We start from the raw sequence: 23033 nt of genomic DNA, 5'->3' as shown, positions 1-23033 counted from the left end.
AAAAGTAGGTGCCCCTTAAACTCGAGGGAATGGTTCCATGGAGGGTATTGGGAAGTGAAAGCACAATTTTTTAAAAGCATCAATAATACATTTATTTATTTGTTTGCTTGTTTTTAAAAGAGTTTTTTGGCAACAACCTTAAATAGACTATTTCAGTCTACTGATGAGATCAAGAGCCAGATTACAAGGAGAAGCAAGTATAGAATAAAATATAGAGACAATAATTATATCTGGTCTTTTCAAGGAATTTGGTTGTGAAGGGAAGATGAGATATATGATGATAGCTTGAGGGGATGGCAAGGACAGATGAACATTTTCAAGGATAGAGGAGACCCTGGGCATGTTTGTAGGCAATGGGGAAAAAAAACCAGCAGATAAGGAGAGATTGAAGAAAACAGAAATGGTAAGAATGATTGGGGAGGTAAGCTCTCAGAGGAGACAGTAGAAGATGAGATCAAAGGCACATAGAAGGGTTAGCTTTGACAAAGGCAAGGTCTACCTCTTTGCCACAGACCAGAGCAAAAGTTATTAACCAAGGAAATTAACCAAGGGATAGATTTTGCAAGAAATGACTGGTGATAGGATGAAAAGGGACAGAGATTAAGCACTGAGCATTGTTAAGTGGTCAACCTTAGGGTCAAGGCAAGAAAGGAAAGAAAGTAAGGCCCAAATAGGTATGACATCAATATTAGCTCTTATTTGAACATGGTTAAACATCACAAGAGGGCTTATGACAATGGCATTTTGTATCGTTTAAATAGAGATAACATGGTACAATGGAAAGAATGCTATCTCTGGAGTCAGAAGATTTGGGTCTAAATTCTACCTGTGATGCTTATTGCCTATGTAACATTGTGCAATTAATTTATCCTCCCTAGACCTAATGAGATTGGATTCTAAGGTCCTTTCCAGTTCTTGATCTATTTTCCTATTAACCCAGTTCCTCACAGATGACGAGAAGAGGTGAGGAACCACAAATAAAGAGGTTAGGTGTATTAGACCATGCCTTTTCTTTGAAAGTTCTAGGAGCTAATTTTCTAAAGCAGAACTTAAAGCTGAGACTAGAGAGTAACAATCAGAAATGTCCAGGGAGCACATATTGAATAAAATTATTACTTCCCCTGCTAAGAAGAGAAGAAAAAAGGAAAAAAGCATTTCTTAAGCACTTACTATTGTTAGACACTGTGCTAAGAGCTTAACAAACATTATCTCAAATAATGATGTGCCCTAAACAAAATTGTGGGGTAGATAGATATTTGGACTTAAATAAATGTCAGAACTTCATGCCAAAGAAATTTCTTTCCAATGGTGTTATTCCAGATACCAGGAGAAGACCTATAGTGTGAATATTTCCAGGCAAATGGGCTTCTTTCTTTCTATATCCCTCCCCAGGGTCACTAGCTCCTTTTTTCTAAAATACCAACTTCCTCTAGCAACAGCTATAGCTAACTTAATACAAACCCAAGTGCCTTTCCACACTATGCAGTGTTAAATGGACCACAGGGCAATCAATCAGACTTCCAGTTAGTCATAACGTTGCCTGAGCATCTCCCTCCCTCCATGTGCTGTACCAGACAGGGTCATGAAAGTCACTCATATGTAATTAGCAATACTATTTCAAGTAGCATTTTTTGAATCAGAAGCATTATATCTAGTGATGGCAAGGAAAAAAGGAAAGTGTACTCCCTACCTAGAATATGAATAGATAAATATTTTTGTAAGCTCTTCATTATTAGCAGCTTAAAATGGGTGCCACAATATTGAATTCTAGAATTTTGGCAATAGCCATTATGAATGGAGTTTAATTTTCAAGACATAGCCTGCTCACCCTTATGATACTTAGGCTGGATCTAGATGTGCAAGGATGTGAGGCAGTTTTTCATACGATTAAAGCCAAAAAACAATCTAACCTAAAATAGCCAAGTAATTGAAGTATAGCTGGGTTTTTGCTTCAACTAACTAGATAATGGCTTCCATTTTCCTCTTTGAACACTGAGCCATAGGCCCTAAGAGGAATTTGTGAAATAGTGATCTCCAAGAAGAAAAGAGAAGACAATTTGGGTTCTTTGAAGACAAGAAAGAATAACTAGAAAGCAGTTGGATTTCGCCTAGGAGAGATTTCTAGTTACACACATAGTCATCTCTATGAAAATGCAGGTGTTTCAATCATCTTCCCAGGGAGAAACAGAACCATCTGCCCCCGTGATGTACTCTAAATTCTAGCAATTGAGCCTGGCAATACTCAGAGAATCCAGAAGTTGCCAGCTTTGAAAGCATGTGTGATTCAGTGCTTATGCCCACCCATCACATCCAGCTCACACAAATAGCACAGTATATATGGGATAGATTTCCACACAGTTGGGTATTTGCACAAACATACCCAGCCCAGCGAATTTACCAATTAATTATATTTACCAATTAATTATATCAATTATTGACCATAAAGAACAACTCAGTTTAAAGCAGGTCCATCATGGACACTATCCGCTGGAGCTTATTAATAACCAGCACTTATAGAACACTTCACAGTTTGCAAAATACCTTCCACACATGATCTCATTTGGATTCTTGAAATGACCATGTGAGGTTATTGCTGCAGATAGCATTGGTCTCATCTTAAAGATGAGGAAACAGAATGAAAGAGATTAAGTAACTTGTCCGGTATCACACAATTAATAAGTGTCAGAAGCAGAATTTGGACTCAGGTTTCTCCAGGGCCAGGGCTCTTTTTACTATTTCACTTACAACAAAACCTATGAAAGATAACAGAGACTAGGAAAGGTGCCGTAGGATTGTGGAAAACAGAATGTCCAAATTTTCAAAAAAGAGAACAAATCAAAGCTTGGCTTTGATTCAAGGCAAATTTCTAGAACACATTTTTAAAAGGATTCCTTATTAGCATTTAGAAAAGGAAGTAATGATCACTAAGATCCAGTAAAGCTTCATCAAGAACAGGCCATGAAAGATTAACTTCATTTCCTTTTAAAATAGGATTACTTAAATTTAACTGATAGATCAGTGTGATACTACAGAAATGACATTTTTAGCAAAGCATTTGACAGTCTCTTAAGGTATCTTAATGGATTAATACAGAGATGCAGATGCCATAATAATACATCCAGGAGGATTTAAAATTTAGTGACTAACTGGAATAGTCATTAATAGGTACATTTGTATTGGGAGAGAGGTCTACGGTGGAGTTTAGCAAGGATTTGTCCTTGGTCCTGTACTGTTTACCATCTTTATCAAAGACATGCTTTTAGGTGATATGAAAGTAGGAGCTGACACATTTGACAACAGTGAAGATACAAAAAGTTCCCAACAGGCTAAAATGCTGCACTGGACAAGGCAAAATCTAACAGAGTCATAGCCTGTAGAAACCTACAGAGCCTCAGAAAGCTAGTCCAGGTTCTAGGTGCTTCATTGGTTAGATTTCTCTTTGGACCATTGCTGAAGGGTTCCCAATGATAGACTAACTTTTATTAGTCAATCAGAGAATACGCTTATTTCCAAGCAAAAGCATATAATGAAATAACATTATAATTAAAAGAATAACAGAATATTTCTATCATAAATTCCACATTTGCTCTCCTGCAAATACACACACATGCTCAATGGGAAGAACACATATGCATAGGAATCACATGTGGGGCAGATAGAGATACAGATAGACATACACAGATAGAGAACAAATGTTAGGGTAACTCACACCTATAACACTTAAAAGCTGCTGTCTTCTAATGGCATCATCATCATCCTCATCATTCTCTTTCTCTTTCTCTATCTCTCCCTATCTCCTTTCCTGCCTCTCTCCCCTCAACCTGCTTTCTACTGGGTGTCAAATCTCTGCTCAAGTGAGTTACCGATTATTCAACTATCTTCAGCATCACCTAATACCCTGTCCAATATTCACATATGCTGTAGTGACTAATAAACCACTCCTTGCAAGAGAGGTCTATGGCTCTTTCAGTCTCCTATATTATTCACTAGGCAATGTTGTAGTTAGTCAGCAGAAGCCTATTAGAAACTTACTAAGGTGACTAGAAAGGGCTGAGGCTATTCTTGAGCAGCTCTTAATGTCTGTGAAGCTCCTCTCCTCAGCAAGGCTGTTCAGAGAAAGCAGATGTTCAAGTATTTGAGGACAGATCACGTGGAAGAGGGATTGGGCGTTCTTCTTTGTTATAAAGGGTAGGACCAGTAGTCACAGGTAGGAGCTGAAGAGAGACAGATTTTGGCTCAATGTATAGAAAAAAAATTTACCAAATCCCCAAAATAGCCTGGGCTGTCTCGAGGACTAGTGGGATCCCCTTTTCTAGAGACATGCAAGCAAAGCCTGATGATCACCTGCCAGGTTGTTAAAATAATCATTCTAATTCAAGAGAAGGTTGGACTACATGGCCTCTGAAGTTTCTTCCAGATCCAGTATTTCCATTAAATGATAGTATAAGAAGGAATTGAGAAAGTATTACTAAGGATTACGATGTCTTGAGCTTCATAACTAAAGACCTTATAGGCCCAGGTGGTATCCCCGTATGATTCACCACAAGAGGGTGGTAGTCACAAGGCTGGACAAGTTTGGGGATATTCTCCATTAGACTCTGGACACGTGCTTTGGAATGCAAGCAAACAGCTGCCTCAATGTCCCTCTGCAGATTGTCAATCAATTTTCATCACTTGAGCCTTCTTCTTCTTATTTACTAGGTGATTTCTCTTTTGATAGCATCCGTGCAAAAGTGGAATGGGTTGCCCCAAGAGTTATTGAATTTCTAACCCACTGGAGCTTTTACCGTACAGCTGAATTACTACTTGTAAGAGATATCAGAAAAAGGATTTTTGTTCAGAATAGGAAGAACGGGAAGGGATCTTGGAGGTCATCTAGTACTGTCTTCTCATTTTACTGATGAGGAAACCGAGCCAAAGTCAAGTGACTTGCACAAGATCGCACAGGTAGCAGAGCCAAAATTCTAGCAAAGTTAGACAGCAGTTTGCACACAAAAAATAAACAAACAAGAAATCTTGGAGGAAGTGCTAGTTGACTACAAGCTCAAAAGAGGCTAATAGAGTCAGTATTTGAACCCTGGTTGCTTAACTCAAAATGTAATGCTGTTTCCAATATGCTTTATTATATGATAAGAATTTTGACACCATGCCTTAGCCTACTGGGGGTTCTATTAAAGCCCCCAGTCTATAATTATCTTCTGGATTCTACTAAGGGTCAATACTTGATTCAAAGAGTCAATACTTAGAAAACCCTTGATCGAGGCATAGTACCTTCAACTGTTCTGACCTTTCAACTTGGGTGATAAAGAGAAAAGTGGTGAATTTCAGACTGATTCAAGCCTCTGAGGAACTTGTTGTATTTCTGTAATATACACTACGCACAGAGTAGGGCATTAACTCTTGATGAGAGTTGGGCTGCTTTGTTAGGTAGTGATTTATCCACCACTGGCGGTGTTAATGTAGAGACTAGATGACTCCTCAGCCATCATTTTTTTAGAGAAGATATGTTTTCTCTGCAGGTTGGATTAGATGGCCTTTGAGAGCCATTCCAGCTCCAAGAGTTGAATTATGGGTTGGGTTATACCAGATGGCCTCTGAAGTCCCTTCCAATTCTGAGATGATTCTGTGATTGTTTCATTAATACGGCAATTCAACAACCTAACAGGAAGGCATTGGTGCCATTTTCACAAACCATCTGGGTTATCCAAAATTTTTTTTATTTGTAAAATCTCCACAAGCACCATCTGTATTTGTCCAAACCAATTCTAGACCCCTAAGTGTTTCAGAGAATAATAGACTCTAAATTGGAAGAGACCAATGGGGTTGTAGAATCTAACCTCCCACACCATGTAGGAATTGCCTTGCATTATACCCCTGACAAGAAGTCATCAAGGTTCTCTTGTTTCAAAACTTCTAGTGATGGGGACCCCTTTACCTCACAAGGTAGTCTATTGAACTTTGGAATATCTCTAATTGTTACAATTTTATATCTGATATTTAGGTAAAATCTGCCTTCCTGTTAGCCCTAGTTTCCCCCTCAATATGAAAGTTTTAAAAATATTTTAAGACTGCAATCAAGTCTCCTGTAAGTTTTTTCTTCTCTATGCTAAAAATGTCCAGGTTCTTCTACTATTCCTCATATGGTAGGGTTTCCAAATCTGTTCTCACTCCTCTTTACCAATGTTCCTTTAAAAATATGGTACCCTAACCTGAACCAGTCCATTGTGGATTGAGTAGGACAAAGTACAGTGAGACCATTACTTCTGTTGTTCTAGGCCAGGGGTGGGGAACCTATGGCCTTGAGGCCACATGTGGCTTTCTAGGTCCTTGGGTTCAGCCTTTTGACTGAGTCCAAGTTTTACAGAACAAATATTTTTTAAGGGGATTTGTTCTGTGAAGTTTGGATTCAGTCAAAGTGAGGACCTAGAGGGTCATGTTGACTTCAAGGCCGCAGGTTCCCCACCCCTGTTTCAGACATTTTGCCTCTTCTAAGGTAATCAAAGATGGCAGGTTGCCAGGTATCATTATTGACTTATTTGAACTTGTTGACTGTAAGTTCCAAGCCTTTTCTTTTTATCTTTTATTATTGATATTTTTTTGTTTTATATAACCTTCATTTCCACATCCCTCTGCACTTTCATGTCATGAGCCACTCCTTGTAACAAAGTTCTAAAATGAACAAAAAAACCAGTTCAGCAAAACCAATCAATGCATCTTGTGTCTGGCAGTATATGTATTATGACTCACTCATAATCATCTTCCTTATGGAGAAGGAGGCACATTTTATCAACCATTCCATGGAGCCAAACTTGGTCATTTTATTTCCTAATATTCAGATTTTTAAAAAAGTTCTTTATATTTATATCATTATAATTGTGTGGTATATTATTTTCTTTGCTCTACTCACTTCACTCATCACATATAAGTCTTCTAATACTTTTCTGAATTCTTCATATTTATCATCTGTTACAATATAATAATAATTATTTTCATCTTACTGTACTGAAACTTTTTTATGAATCTTGATTTTGTCATCCAAAAATTAATGCTCCCTTCTGCTTTGTTTCATCCACAAAGTTAATAAGCATGTCTCTGGTATCTTCATTTAGATTGCTGACAAATAGAGCCCAATAGCATGCCACTGGAGACTTCCTTCCACATTGAAAATGACTCACTGAATATATTTTTGAAGCATAGTTATTTGACTTCATGTACTTTTATCTGACCCACACTTTTTTACCATAATTATATAGACATTAGGAGAGACTTTGTAAATGCCTTGGTAAAATCATGATATACTCTGTCAATATTATTTCCCTATCTACCAGGCTAACAATCCTATTTTTTTAAACCCTCTATCATCCCTCACTGTTACTCACTAGAGAAAATGATATCTGCCTATAGCAAACATATACACCTTTCCCCAACAACACAAATTCTTAGGAAAACTAAGAAAAAATAGAGCAGAGCTGAAGGAGAAGAACTGAGGTCTTGGGTTGTTGTTTTTTTTTTTTAATAATCAATAGAAAAAGACAATATTCTACAATAGAAGAGACCCTGAATTAGGCAAGAGATCCAAGTTCTAGTTTTGGTTCAGTCACTAATCAGGCAAGTCACTTCTTATCTCAGGGCCTCAGCTTCCCCATCTATAACAGCAGATTGGACCATGTAATCCCTAAGTCAGTATGTGGTTCCCCATCTTTTCTAATCTGAAGACATTTCTAGAAAAAAATCATTTCTCCCTTCCCTCTGAAATTATTATGTATTTGCATATATTTTGTATTCATTTCTCTGCTTATATACTCTATGGACAACATGTAAACTCCTTAAGAACAAGGACTGTTTTTGTTTATCCTCTTTGTATCTTTTTTACATGATAAGCTCACAGATCTGGAACTATGAAGGTTCTTTATCTGTCAAATAGGGGTAATAATAATATGAAATAATACCTGGAAAGGGCTTTGCAAACCTTAAAACCCAGATAAATGTTAGTTATTGTTGTTGTTAGTGTTGTTATTAAAAGGGATCTTACAGGTCATCTAGCCCTACCTGCTCATTTTAAAGATGAGGAAACTAAGGCCCTGACAATTCAAATGACTTACCCGAGGTCACTCATTACTTAGCCATTAAGAGATAAAGTTGGGATTTGAACTTAGATCCTGTGACTTTCAAATTCTGTGCTCTTTCTACTGCATCAGTAAGCACTTAGTAAATGTTTTTTGAATGAATGAACTTAATATCCCAGCATGGTAATGGATGTACTATGAGGCCCCATGTATTGAGAAAATTCATGATGAAAAAAGCTACTCTGAATTCAATAATGTTTCTAAATGCATTTGATTAATCACAACAACATATATATATATATATATTTAGAAAATAGCAATATGTATGCATGAGTGACATTCTGCTGCATTTATTTTCAGAACTGAATAAAGATCAAAACAACAAGGCTTGGTGTGCATATGGTTTCTCTGTCCCTTTTTGATAACATGACCCTTCTCCAGGAGATCACTGTCCATAAGCTGATACCTATTGCTCTAAGGACCTTATCTGCCCTAAGAGTCTAAGAAGTGTTTATTGAGTCCCTACTCTGTGCTTAGCCCAGTGCTACATGCCTCAGCTTGCGGCCCAATTCCCCTCAGACTCACTCTGATTTCCATGAGGATGGAAGCCCAAGGTTCATTTTCATGGCAGAATTTATTTCTCATCCTGTCACAAGCATGTTGTTTCTCATCAATCCCCAACAACATGGGCACCTACTCCCTACATTTCCCAGAGGCACCCTGGAAGGTTGTCTGATGAGATGCAGAATCTTAAATGAACTCAGCTAGAAAACCCAAGAAAACTCTATGGGATCAATATTCCTTAATATTTATTGAGCAACAGTGAAAAAAACAAGTCCTGTCCTTCGTGGGGAATGCAGAAAAAGAACTGTACAAGAGAAGACTAAGGTATCTTGCTTTATGGCTAAGATATATACAACATCATGCATATAATAATAAAGAAATCTGTGTGGTGCATTGGGAAAGCCTTGCCTTTGGGGTGAGAGGATCTGGTTTCAAATTCCACCAGCGATGCTTAATTGTGGTGTCACTTTGCATTAAGTCACAAACTTCTGAACCTCATTTTCTTCATATGTAAAATGAGCAAGTTAGATGGGCAACCTGTAAGGTAACTTCAAGCTTCAAAATCTATGATCCTACTTTGATTCTAAATGCTTCTTGAATGGAGGTGACATGAAATGAACTTTGGGTAGTAGACTTTGTATTTGAAGTTAGTAGCTGGAGCAATTTGTAACGATTTATTATCCCCGATTTAGCAGGTATTTTTCTTTGACTCTGCTCTAACAAATACATTATGAGATGAATGGATTATAGGAGGAGATGCAGAGAAGGCAGAAAAAAATGAGGAAGGAAGGAGGAGGAGAAAATGGAGGAGGAAAATAATGACTTGGTTATCTCTATAGTCTACCTAAACATCTGGTTAAAAAGTGAAAAGTTAACCAGTTATCTGGTCTTGAAATTGTACAAAACCAAATATTTTGGCATGCTTAGAAATATACATATGTCCAGCCTCGTGTTTTTAATTACCTTTGACCATACTAAATAAGGACATCTAGGTGCACAAAGTGCCAGGCCTGGGGTTAAGAAGATTCTGCTTCCTGAGTTCAGGTCTGGCCTCAGACACTTCCTAGCTGTGTGACTCTGGGCAAGTCACTTAACCCTGATTGCCTCAGTTAAATGAGCTGGAGAAGGAAATGTTAAGCCACTTCAACATCTCTGCCAAGAAAATACCAAATGGGATCACAGAGAATTGAAGACCACTAAAAACAACTGAACCACTAAATACTAAATCAATCATATATTCATATTATTGCCTGAATTATTGGCTTTCCAACCACTCAGTGACCACAAAGAAAGAAACTCCAAAACAATTCTTAAACTTTTGAGGTACATTTTGTTTTAAGTACAAAATCTTAGTGACCTGTGAATTTTATACACAGATTATGATCTGAATAACCATACAACTTTCATACACAAAGTATGCTGCTTACCCTTACAATAATGTTAATGGATTAAATGAAATAAGAAAAAATAGAAGTGCTGGTAAAAGATATGGACACACACCATAAGCATCTTTACTTCAGTTCTAAGATACATTTATTATTTCCTTGTCTTGGGTACTCCTTCCTATGATAGAGACCCCAACCTTTTACACCCTTTCATCATCTCCATCTCCTCCCATGGATTCCCCACATGCTAGGGACCTTCTTCTCAATCTCTTGATTTTGCATGAGTACCCATGAAGCATGGAGATTGTTCATTGATTATCTATCCCTTTGCTCTTCTAATGTGACTGGCCCATCTCCTTTTCTGCTTGTACATCTTTCTGATGACATCCTCTAAGTTGCTTCTCCTGTAAAATTCTTCACTGGTAATATGTAGCAGTCTACTTAGGCCCACAATTGTGGCTTTCCATTCCCTTTTGAATGACCTGCTACTTTGATTGTGGCATAGAAGATAGAGATCAAGACTTGTGGTCAGGAAGACTTGGATTTGAATCTTTCTATGATCCTGTTGTGCATCCTTGGATGAGTCATTTAACCCCTCTCCTTCAGGAAAGAATCAAATCTGGGGCAATGAAGTATTTAAGGTCATTAAAATCAATGTGCAATTCCCTAAAGGAAATCTAACCTCTTTATGTTCAATTCTGGACTTAGATCATTATATAGCCATAGAGTTGGATAGATAGATACATGGACAGATAGATAGATAGATAGATAGATAGATAGATAGATAGATAGATAGATAGATAGATAGATAGACAGACATAGAACTATATATGAGCATATTTATATAATATGCAAACTATATATATATCTATATACTGTTAGATCAACTCTATGGATTTTTCATTGAACTCATATCATAGTCTGCACAATAATCATTCTTCATCCATTTGATTTTTCCTGTGTGGATGGTTAGGCCAAACACTTTCAAGTGGTTATAGCTCTCAGGATGCACTGCAGTGTTCCAGTGCTTGATACAGCCAGCACAATGTATCTACAAACTTGAGAATCTGTAGAACCTTGCCGTCTCTATTGAATCCTCTTCAGTTTGGATTCCAGTTAGACATCCTCCATAACAGTGGAAAACAAATGTCGCTGTGCATTATGCCTTGTTTTATGCTGATAATCAAACAAAGCTATTTCTGTTATTTGACCTCTCAAAGGATTTTGTATGATTTTGATACATGCATGGGAGACAACTTGGAGGGGTGTTTAAAGTAACATTATGATCTTCTGAATTAAGTGCTTTTTTAAATGGTCAACAAATAGTAAACAAAGTGGAATCTTATATACTCTGTACATTTTAGTTAATTTTGGGACTCTAAAGATACGGCCTGATGTAGAATTTTGCTTGTGAAACCCTACCTGTTTGCTTCTCATACTATAAAGTCTAAGCTTCATATAAAATCCTTGTACTTTCTCTAGTTGCATTCATTTGTTCAAAAATAAAACAAAACAAAGCCAACCATCTTTGAGTCTATCATCAAAAGTGCTACATGTTATATAGTATTAAAGAGCACAAAAACTAATAACACATAACAAATAGTATATAGTACTAATGGGCACCTAACCTAGTCCATTAATTTGTCATTGTGGCTGCTGTCTGAATTCATGTGAAGAAAGAAAATGGAGTTTATTGCAATTATCTTCTGGCAAGTAAATCTATTACTCTCTCTCTCTCTTTCTCTCTCTAACCCCACTTCATAGGTATGGGCTAATATGGAATACTTTAAGCTCATCAAAATTAACTATTCACAATTTATGTCCTGGTAAATATAGGGATTAATGAGTTCTGAAGAAAACTACTTACAACATTCCAAAAGAGTGGAGAAACCTGACAAGAGAAAAAATATAAAAGTGAAATAATTATAAATGGCAAACACTTATATATGTGCTGAACAAAACTATATGTACTAAACATGGTAGCAGAATATATACTGGTCTAGGGGGCTACAAAAAAAAAAAGACCTGAAGAAAATGCCAAAGACAAGACAGCCAACTGGGAAGTTTGGGGCAAAAACGTTTCCCCTTACAGATAGTTGAAACAAACATTCTTCAACAACAGCAAACATGGAATTGGGAGCTCATTGAAGTATAGAATTGAGCCCTTCAGAGATCACTTGGTCCAAACTTTCCATTTTACAGATTAAGAAACTGAGGTTTAGAGAGCTCAAGTGATTTGCCCAAAGTTGCAAAGCTTTGTTAAGTGATTCTTGATGCAAAGTTCTTTCACCTAAAATGGGATGTTCAAATCAGAGACTAAATTCAATTCAAGTACCCCCCCACATATCTGTATGTTTGTGTGTGTGTACATATATATATGCATACATACATTCATACATATATGTTATATATGTATATATATTTATATTTGAACTGATTTGGTCGAATCAAATTGTTGAATGACCAACTCTGCTACTTACTACAACCTCTGTGACTCTGGGCAACTCACCTTACCTCTCTGGGTTTTAGTTTATTCATCTACAAAATGAGTAAATTGGGTTACATGACATCTAATGTTTCTTCCATCTTTAAATCTTTTATCCTGTGACCTTGAGACCATCTATCAGAGATATTATTGAGGGGATGGATTCCTGCATTGAGTGGGAGGCCCTACTAGATGGCTGCTAAGGCCTCTTTGGACCATGAGATTCTATGATCCTCAAAACAATAACTCATACAGGTTTCAATGATTCTATTGCTATGCCTCTGATGTTTTGTATTGGTAAACAAGAAGTAATAACAAATGCTGGACTTGAAGTCAAGAGACATGGGTTCAAAACCTGTCTCTGACACTCTCTCAGACTTAATTTCCTTATTTAACAAATGGGAATAATGCCTATTCAAAGCATTGTTGTCAGCAAATTAGGTTAACTGATGAAAGTTTTATTTACAGAAATGGAGAGAACGGAGGGTGGGACTAGTGCCTGTTATGTTTCATTCGGGAGGATGTGGGGAGACATGTCTGGAAGAGGCCCTAGGAGTATGTAGGAGACCCACTGGGTACTTTCACCCTGGCTCAGGAGCACAAGGTGTTGCTTTTGGCAAGAGGTTTTTTTCCTCTGCCTGCTGGCCAGGGATAACTCATCAGAGCCAGACAAACCCTTGGCCCTAAGTTCCTACTTAATACCCTTCAGTCCACAAACTCCAAGCTGCATTCTACGTGTTATTCCCAGCTGTGATTGACTTGGAGAGGTTCTAAAAGACCAGTGTCGATAACTGCCCTGAGTGTTTCCTTTGTAAGAATGATAAGTGGAAAATCTGGCACTTACACAGAGATGTAGATCTTCCCGTAGAGAAATTTACCCCATAGATTTTTATGTATTTCTTAAGCCACCCACTGCTGCTTTCGATCCTCTTTTGGAACCGTTTGGCCATAAATATTTAAATAACAGCTGCTCAACAATCAAAGCTACTCACAACAATCATTGTTCAGCATGGCAAATGAGTATTTGCTGAGGGCATGGATAACAAGTTGAAATGGAAGAGATTCAAGAGGAAGGATGCTCAGTCCTGAGATATAGATTGGGGCAAGAAAACCCATCTGCAGCTGGGATGAGGGTTGCAATCATTTTCTTGAAAGTATCTCTTCCCCGCCCCGTGTTCAATATGAGAGAATAGAAATAACTCCTCCTGTGTACGTGACCTGTTTTAGCTACAAGGGAGATGGTGTCAGAAGTATGGTCTGATAAGACTTGTTGCCCCAGAATCAGGGGTGGGGAACCTGTAGCCTCGAGGCCATACGTGGCCCTCTCGGTCCTCAAGTGCAGCCCTTTGACTGAATCCAAACTTCACAGAGCAAATCTCCTTAATAAAAGGATTTGTTCTGAAAAACTTGGATTGAGTCAAAAGGCTGTATCCAAGGACCTAGAAGGCCACATGTGGCCTTGAGGCTGCAGGTTCTCCACCCCCGACTGTTGTTCACAATAGCCTAGGCTCAACATTGCTCCATAAAAACTTGAAAACAACATTTTTAATAGACACCCCAATATCACATATTCATGATGCCCAATTTATTCATGGAACAAAAAGCTTTCAAGACATAGAAACCTAGATGAGGAAATCTAAATCAGGAGGGAAGAGGATGAGATGCCTGCTAATCATTCCTGTTGTCCCATTTCCTACTGGAGCTGTAACAAAGACACTTTCTGTGAACCTAGAGAGGATGAGTTTGCAACCTAATACACTTTTTTAGTTATAAAAAGTAGTTATTGTAGTCCTGTATGCATTAGTCCATTAAATGTTAAAGCAATGATAACAATAATAATAATAATAGCAGGATGGTAACTTATCCCAGGACCAATTCTATCAGAACTTCATTGAAAAAGATGAGGAGCATGAAAAGATCATGGTAATTGACATTTATATAAAGCAGCTTCTTCACCTTTTTTTGTGTCATGAACTCTTGTAGTAGTCTGGGGAAGTCTATGGACCCTTCCTCAGAACAATGTTTTTAAATATATAAAATACATAGGAATACAAAAACTAAACACATTAAAATACAGTTATCAAAACATTTTTTTAAAAAAGATACAAGGGCTCCAAGTTAATGACCCCTGATGAAGAGCTTTAAAGTTTGCAGAGCAATACACACACACATATAGATATACATATATATAGAGAGAGAGATATATACATATGTATATATGTATATATACACATTTACACAGACACACATACACACGGTGTCCCAAAAGTATTAGTGCCATTTTAGGCTACTAAAGCTTAAAACTGTACTATAAGATTTTTGGGACACCCTACATTTTGTCATTTTAACCTCTGCACAACAGCTCTGTGAGATAGGTTTTACAAGTATTATCTTCATTTTATAGGTGAGGAGACCAAGACTGAAAAAGTCTATGATCAAACAGCTAGTAAAGGTTGGAGGTAAAATTTGAACCTAGATCTTCCTTAGCCACTAAGCTATACTGCTTCTCCAAGTAGCTAGTTCTGAGGTAAAAGGTAACCTTAGGTTTAGATTCTAGACCACAACCAAAATTAGGCTGAAGGGCCCTTTTCCGCTGCCGCTGACTCCCTACTCCTCTAATTTTTTTTTTTTCAGAAGTAGCCCATTCACTTTGAGGAATACTGGAAAAGTAGTGCCATCCTTCAAATTTCAGGTCCAGGTACTACCTCCTCCATGAAGCGTTCTGTGATTTAAGTATTAGTGCTCTGTCCATCCTCAATTTTCCTTGTATTTTAATCATTTGTCGACCTACTATCCCATCCCAATCCCCTGCCAGGAATATAAGCTCCTTGAAGGCAGGGACAATTTTGTTTTACATATTTCCATCCCCAGTGACTAGCACATAGTAGATACTTCATGCATCTTTATTGAGTTGAAAGTAATACAGAGGGAATCGAAAGCAGAATTGGAATTTTTAGGGAAAGAATAATGAAAAAAATTGATAATAATGATCAGAAAGGTTAACAAAAGAAGGCAGCAAATACATGATCTAAACAATAAATCCCAGAAGAACTCAAAGGAGGAAGAAATCATCTGGGCTGGAGAGCTCAGGAAAAGATGAGATGTGACCTGTGCTTTGAAGGATAGGATGAAAAGTAAAGAGGAGAAAAAGGAGCAAAGTTGGATATTGATTCTATTTCCTCAAGGTATCTGACTTCTATCTGTCCTCTCCTCTCTATTTCCACTGCCACCAATCTAGCACAGGACCCCATTAACACATACCTAAGCTATTGCAATAGCATCCTCTCAGGTTTCCTCTCCAACCTGTCCTTTACATCACTGCTTTTTTTCATGTAAAGAGCAATTATGTCACTCCTCAAATATCTTTAGCATTTCCCTGTTGCCCACTAAGTAGAGCCCAAAATCTTTACTTTATATAGTTATAACAAGCTTTCTGCTACACTATGGCATCACCTTATCTTGCCAATCCCCTCTCATGTACTCTTCATTCTGTGCTCCAGCCAAACTGGACACTGTGACAAGTTTCTTGGGAACACACTTTAATATCTCACCTCTGTTTATATTGTCTCCTTTGCTTTTTAAAAAAATATATTTAATTTTTCCCCAATTACATGTTAAAACAATTTTTTAACATTTGGTTGGTTTTTTTTTTTTAGTTTTGAGCTCCAAATTCTATCCCTCTCTCCCTCCCTCCTTCCCTTCCCCCCCTTAGAACAAGCAATCAGATCTACCTTCTCATCTACCACCTATCCTTTACAGCTCAGTGCAAAGGTCACCTCTTCCTGGAAGCCTTCCATGCATAATTCCATATCTACCATGGGTAACAACTTTCATTTCATAGGGTCCTTTGCTTTGTCTTTTTACCTCTTTAATGTGCTTATGATGGCTTATTGTATTTTATGGTATATTATTGTATATTATGGATAGCATATTATATATCATGTACTTATGCTTATTCTCCCACTAGACTGTGACCTTAATGAGGACAGGAATTATGTCTCATCAAAACCTCGTGCTTCCCTCAGCACCTAATACCACAGTGTTCTGAACACAGCAGGCACTTAATAAATGCTTGTTGAGAGAATAGGAATGGTAATAAATTAATGAAAAGACATTTATGAAGCATTTACTATGTGCCAAGCACCAGAGAAGGAAATGGCAAATCACTCCAGTTTCTTTGCCAAGCAAGCCTCATGGGCAGTATTGGTGTCTATGGTTCAGGGGTCCAGGAAGAACGGAACTTGACTGAGCTAGTGAATAACAAATGTGCTAAGCACTCTGCTAAGCACTGGAGACACACATACAAAGCAAGCAAGATAAAGCTTGACCTCAAGGAACTTACTTCCTGGTAGGGGAAGATAACACACAGAGTGGAATAGTCACCATGGGAAATGTTTTGGTTAGGGAAGTCCAGGGATGATGACTGGAGTCCTAGGGCAGTTACCTGATACATTCCCTCCAAGAAAGGTATTATTGGGGGCAGGTAGGTGGAGTAGTGGGTAGAGCACCGGCCCTGGAGTCAGGAGAACCTAAGTTCAAATCCAGCCTCAGACACATAACACTTACTAGCTCTGTGACCCTGGGCAAGTCACTTAACCCCATTGCCTAGCCAAAAAAAAGAAAAAAGAATGGTATTATTGATTTAATTACTATTCCCAGAGCTGGAGATGATACTATACATGTGTGACTTAACATGAGGATTGCTGGAAAGTAGGGAGTCAGCCTGAGTCCAGGACAACTATAATAAATGCTCCCTAATCAAGAGCTCAAGGAATAGACCAACTGGACTGGAACAGAAGATGATTATAAAAGGGAGAAATGGGAATAAACCTGTAAAAGAAAGTTGAGGTCAGATTGTTGAGAGTTCTGAATGCCAGGTTAAGGACGTTGGACTTTAGCCAATGTGGGAGTCATTTTAAGCTCTTAAGTGGGGGAATGATTTAATGAAAGTCATGTTTTTATAGAGATTAATCTGGAAATGATGTTCGAGATGGATGAGAGAGGGAGCAACTGGAGTAGCAGTAAGAATGAAAAGAAATATAATGTTTAATATAAGAGTAGTACAGGTAAAAGTCTGGTATCATTGAAAGAGCATGAGATTTGGTTTCAGAGGACATGAGTTCAAATCTCCACTCTACTACTTATCACAAGTGTGACCTTACCCCAGGCGACTAGGTGGTGCAGTGGTTACAGCATTGGGCCTGGAGTCAGAAAGAACTACATTCAAATCTGGCCTCAGGCACTAACTAGCTGTGTGACCCTGGGTTAAATCACTTAACCTCTGTCTACCTCAGTTTCCTCAACTGTAAAATGGGATTAATACTAGTACCTATTTCCCATGCTTGTGAGGATCAAATGAGACATTTGTAAAGCACAGTCCCCAGCACATAGTAGGCACTTAATACATGCTTCCCCCCCCCCACTTCACTTCCCACTTAACCTCTCTAGGTCTCAGTTTCCTCATCTGTAAAATGAGGGGGCTGGACTCAATAATCTCTGAGTCTCTTCCAACTTTAAATGCTCCTAAACTTACTTGTGGAAAAGGAGAAGATGCAACGTTAATGGAGAGCATAATAATGGATCTGGAGATGAAACATCTGGGTTCAAATTGCAGCTCTGCTACTTGTGAAAGAGAGATTAAGTATGTTCTGTTTGGTCCTGGGGGAAGGGGGAGGGGTGCCGAAATAGAAGCCAAGAGTGGAGGTGGCAGACACACAGAGTTTGGCTCCATGTAAGGAAAAGCTCCCTAACGATTAAAATAGTCCAAAAGTGTAATGGGCTGCCTTGGCAGGGTGCCCCTCTCAAAGAAGAGGCTGAATGACTACCCCTCAGGGATTCGAGAGAGGCGATTCTAGTAGAGACCGTACTGGATGAATTCTGAGGCTCTTTCCTACTGTGAGAGTTGGTAAATCAACAATACTTCCTTCATGTATGACCTTGGGCAAATCCTTTTCCCTCTATGGGCCTCAGTTCTCCCATCCATAGAATGAAGGAGTTGAACTAGGTGATCTCTACAATCCCTTCTAATTCTAAACCTTATAATCTTATAAAATGAGAAGCTAATACCTCATCCCTAAAGTTCTTCCTTTGCCTCCTCAACCCCCTTCCCAGGAGAGAGAAAGCTCTGATATTTTTAGACGTCAATAAGCCTATGGTTTTCCTCTCTGCTGCTGTGTTTCGGTCTTGGGATTTTCCTCCATGTCTCCCTTCCTCTCCTAATCACCATTCTTTCTTCAATATCTGTGTAAGAAGACTGAGAAGGCTGAGGATGGCCCGGTTCCACTTGCTACATCATCACTGAAGGCTGATTATGCCTCCAAGAGAAAAGCCCTTTATGTTGCCTTGTTAGGGTAACTGGGTATTGTTCATGTCTCGGGCACCTCTCTGCCAGTTCTGGAGGGCACCACTGGCGCAGCTGCCAGGCGATCTCATAAGAGCACAACACCATTTGTGTAAGGGGGACCAATGCCCAGATTGTTCTTTCTCATTGATGCTCTGACCCTCGTGACTACAGATAAGAATGTACCACTCTACATCAGTGGGAGACATGGTCATCATTGTGGGCTTTACACTAACTCACATCGTTCATGAACGTGGCTTTGTCTAGGGTTTACTAAAGGAAGGACTGGCTTGCCTGATGAAATAAGAAGAGGCCCATCATTAAGTTTTGTGTCAGCCTTACAGGGTGACTATTGAAATTTCTTTCTTGTCTTTTGCCACCTTAGATGGGTAGGTGCCAAGTAGACCAAACACCATGGGGATGTCACACACAGACACTATACTTATATTTGAGTAATTGTCCATGAGCTTCACGAACGTGTGTGTGTATGTGTGTGTTATGTATACAAGGAAAAGAAAAAAACTCAAACTATCGGAGAACTGAATTTCAGCATCTATGAAACAGGACAGAGAGTATTTGCCATCACCCTCCTCTCAACAGTAGGGTGAGAATGGATGATTCAGACTGGCAATGACATTTATTTAATGCCCACTAAGTGTGCAGAGCCTAGCTGGAGCTGTTGCTTTAGGCTTTGGAAACTTCAAATGAAATTCTTTTAACTCAAAAGGATCAGTGACCACCTTCGCTGATGCCATTCACGGACCATCTATGCCTCTGTATCGGTGACCTTCTATAAATTCACCACACTGTGGTCACTCTTTGTACTGGGGGCAGCAGAACCGCTTGTCTCCCCACTGGTCATCACTCACTCTTGTTATGTGACCATGCTAACATCCTTTTCAAACACACCTTTCCCTGATGGAAGGACACAAGCATTTATAAAGTGCCTATTATGTGCCAGGCACTGTGCTAAGCACTTTACAAACATTATCTCATTTGATCTTCACAACAAACCTGGGAATTAGGTACTATTATTATCCCCACTTTACAATTGAAGAAACTGAGTTAGACAGTTATTTGCTCAGGGTCACACAGAGCTAGTAAGTATCTGAGGCCAGATTGAACCTCAGGTCTTCCTGACTCCAGGCCCAACACTCTAACCACTGGGCCACCTAGCTATCTTTGATGCATTATCAAAGGACAATGGCATTCTTTACTCAAGTTCTTCAAAGTCTCTTATTTGTTACGTATTACAATCTGGTCGATGAGCCTCTTTATTGTCTTCTGCATGATTCTTATTTTAGCTTTTTTATGAGACTGTGGAGTTTTTTAATCCATAGCCATGAAACACTAATAGAATATTTATGACAAAAATATGGATAGTTTATACAGTACTGAGAGAAGTTTAGGGCAAATAAAAGAATTATGCAAGTTCCTAGAGACAATCTAGCCCTGCTCCTGCTCCTACTCCTGTCTAATTCTGGGCGTCTGCCTAAGCTATACATTCTAGTAGATAAGTTCTAACAGGTTGTTCATCATACTATATTTGTAAACTAGACAATAGACTTTTTTCATCCACCTGATTTTTCCCATGTGGATGGTTAGGCCAAATGCTTTCGATCACTTTCAGATGCCTTCCAGGAAGTTTGGCATTGTCCTGGGGGCTTGACATGGCCAGTACCATGAAAGCCATAAACAGGAAGATATGAAGGGCCTCATCATCCATGGGGAATCCCTCTTCAGTTCGGGCTCTGTTCTGGATTTCTTCCATCACAATGGCACATACCGTTGGCAAGTATACATCTCCCTTGCTTCTTTTATGCCTTGCCTATTTTTTTATAAGCCAAGGGTCATTGAACAATGTATACTTTGTTATTTATCTATATTTATAGTTATCTATCATTGCTACATATATTTAAAGTGAATTTAAATAACTTTGATGCATGCATGAGACAACTTGTTAGAAGAAAATTCTTCAGGGAGTATTTTGCTCTGTTGAATCAAATGTTTTATAATCAATAAACAATAAGCAGAATGGAATTTATTATTCTCTCCATCTTTTCAGTCAATTGTGTGATGGTAAACATATGCTCTACTATGGAATAACACTTGAAAAAGTCAATCTGTGCCCTGCTAATACTTTAATTGAGGATGCCCTCCGTGCCAATGCAGGTAATTCTCATAAAAGATTTTTTTTTGTAGCTGGGTAAGTAAACAAATAGGTTGGTAGCTACTGATGTTCTCACAGTCACATTTTTTGAGAGGACATAAAATGTGAATGTCTGTTTTTCCCCCATCTCTTTGGTGGCTTTCTTCCTTGCAAATCAACCCACTCCATACTCCCTCACAGCTATGTTGCCTCTAGCCCAGATCTCTGCCATGCACACTTAATCTAACTAAATTGCTTTTTCCATCTTGGCTCTTCAGAATCCCATTTCTTCCCCCTTTACAAGCAGGCTTATAAATCCTGGAATAATAGAGTCCAAGTGTGATGGTCCTAATTTCCTTGATGGTGAGAAAAGTTAATCGTTAATGTGCTCTATCCATCTGAAATGATGGCATTGTGACTGATATTGATGGGATGCTTTCCTTTGGAGATTAGAATTCTCTGACAGCACACTGTGACATTTTTTGGGCTAAGTCCCACCAGATGATGCTCTTATAGGCATTGGGGGTGAATTCTTAGTGCCTAATTGCTCTCTATTGGCAATGATAGTCCTGTTATAGGGCCTAATTCACCTCTGGGGAAAAAAAATTCAGGTTCTAAATCATTCAGCCTTCTCTCTTTCTAAGAGAACTTAGGCGGAGAGGGGTTTAGGAGTAGGAGAGGGGAGAAGTGAAAGACATGTATGATACCCCTAGCAAATATCTCTGTGAGCTTCAAAACATGAGAGCTCTGTCTATTTGAAACCACTAGCAAACAGCTCAACAGTTTCGAAAGCCATCAAGGACAGTCACCAAGCGTCTTTTCTCTGTCCTCTACAAATTAGATATCTGTCCCACACTCACCTACAAGGACAACAAAAATAATCCCAGAGATGAAAAATGGATCCTAGAAGGACTGAAGGAAATGGGATTGCTTAGCCTGATGAAGAAAAAGCTAAGGGGAATAAGGTGACGAAATTGCCGTCTTCAAGCTTACGAAGGGGTTTTATCTATGACTATGAGAAAGACAAAACACTGGGAATGCTTGCCGTGAGAGGCCGTAGGGACTCTGTTCTTGTGCGCCTTTAGTAAGGACAGACAACTCTGTGCTCCTGATGTTCGGTAAAGTTCATCCACAAGAAGGGGCAAGGGAGAGATTATTTCCTGTGCTCCAGGATTTTATGCCCTGTAATATTGGTTTAGAGGTACAATTTGGGAAACTCTTGCTCTGGATAACCACATTGTACATCAGGGCCCCATTTTAATACAACTTGCGGAGTTCTTTTCTTCCAACCATGTGGAATCTCTCACTGGCAGGATATAGCTAATACTTATTCTATAATGAATGAGTAATGCCAGATGGGAAACTTGTGATCAAGGGACAGACTGTTGGAAGAGAAGGAATTAGCATTAAGGACTAAAACAAATTTGTAAACCAGCCCTGTTCCTCTCCCTCTCCCCGTTCCAATTCTTACCAGTCCTTTAAGCAATCCCTAGTCTTTCTCCACATTTAGAAATGACACTGTGAGAAGCTATAATAATAGATCACATTCTATGAAGGCTTTAAGGTTAACAAAATGCATTTCTTATAACTATCCTATGAGGCAGGTAGTACAAATATTATTATCTCCATTTTACAGATAGAAAAACTGAGGCTAAAGAGGTAAAGGGATTCTCCCAGGTCATATGGCTAATAATAATGATAATAATAATAATAATAATAATAATAATGATGATGATGATAATGGTGATGTAGATAGAGCACTGGCCCTAGAGTCAGGAGGTCCTCAGTTCAAATCTGGCCTCAGGCACTATCTGTTTGACCCTGGGCAAGTCACTTAACCCCAATTACCTTCAAAAAAAAAATAATGATAGTGATGGTGATAATAACAGCTAGAATTCATATAGTGCCATTACAAAATATTTCACATCTATTATTTCATTTGCCTTTCACATCAATCCAGTTATGTAGGCACTATAATTATCCCAATTTTACAGATAAGGAAACTGAGGAACAGAGGTTAAGTGACTCACCACAGCTATTATCT

At 38.6% G+C, this 23033-nt stretch overlaps 1 protein-coding gene across 2 annotated transcripts in view; it reads right to left on the bottom strand.

The window, feature by feature from the left end:
- PPP2R2B (protein phosphatase 2 regulatory subunit Bbeta) overlaps positions 1-23033 on the bottom strand; it is a 459792-nt gene that overhangs the window by 418456 nt on the left and 18303 nt on the right. The window contains exon 2 of one of the 2 annotated variants that reach the window (XM_027841646.1): positions 11883-11906. The exons of the other annotated variant lie outside the window; for it this stretch is intronic. Within the exon in view, the coding sequence (XP_027697447.1) occupies positions 11883-11906 (24 nt within the window). The remainder of the gene's footprint in view (positions 1-11882; positions 11907-23033) is intronic. 2 annotated transcript variants of the gene reach the window in all.

This window comes from Vombatus ursinus, unplaced genomic scaffold (genome assembly GCF_900497805.2).
Source record: "Vombatus ursinus unplaced genomic scaffold, bare-nosed wombat genome assembly UNPS02014863.1, whole genome shotgun sequence".
Taxonomy (NCBI): domain Eukaryota; kingdom Metazoa; phylum Chordata; class Mammalia; order Diprotodontia; family Vombatidae; genus Vombatus; species Vombatus ursinus.
Note: the sequence above shows the minus strand (reverse complement) of the source record. Positions and strands in the feature narration are given on the sequence as shown.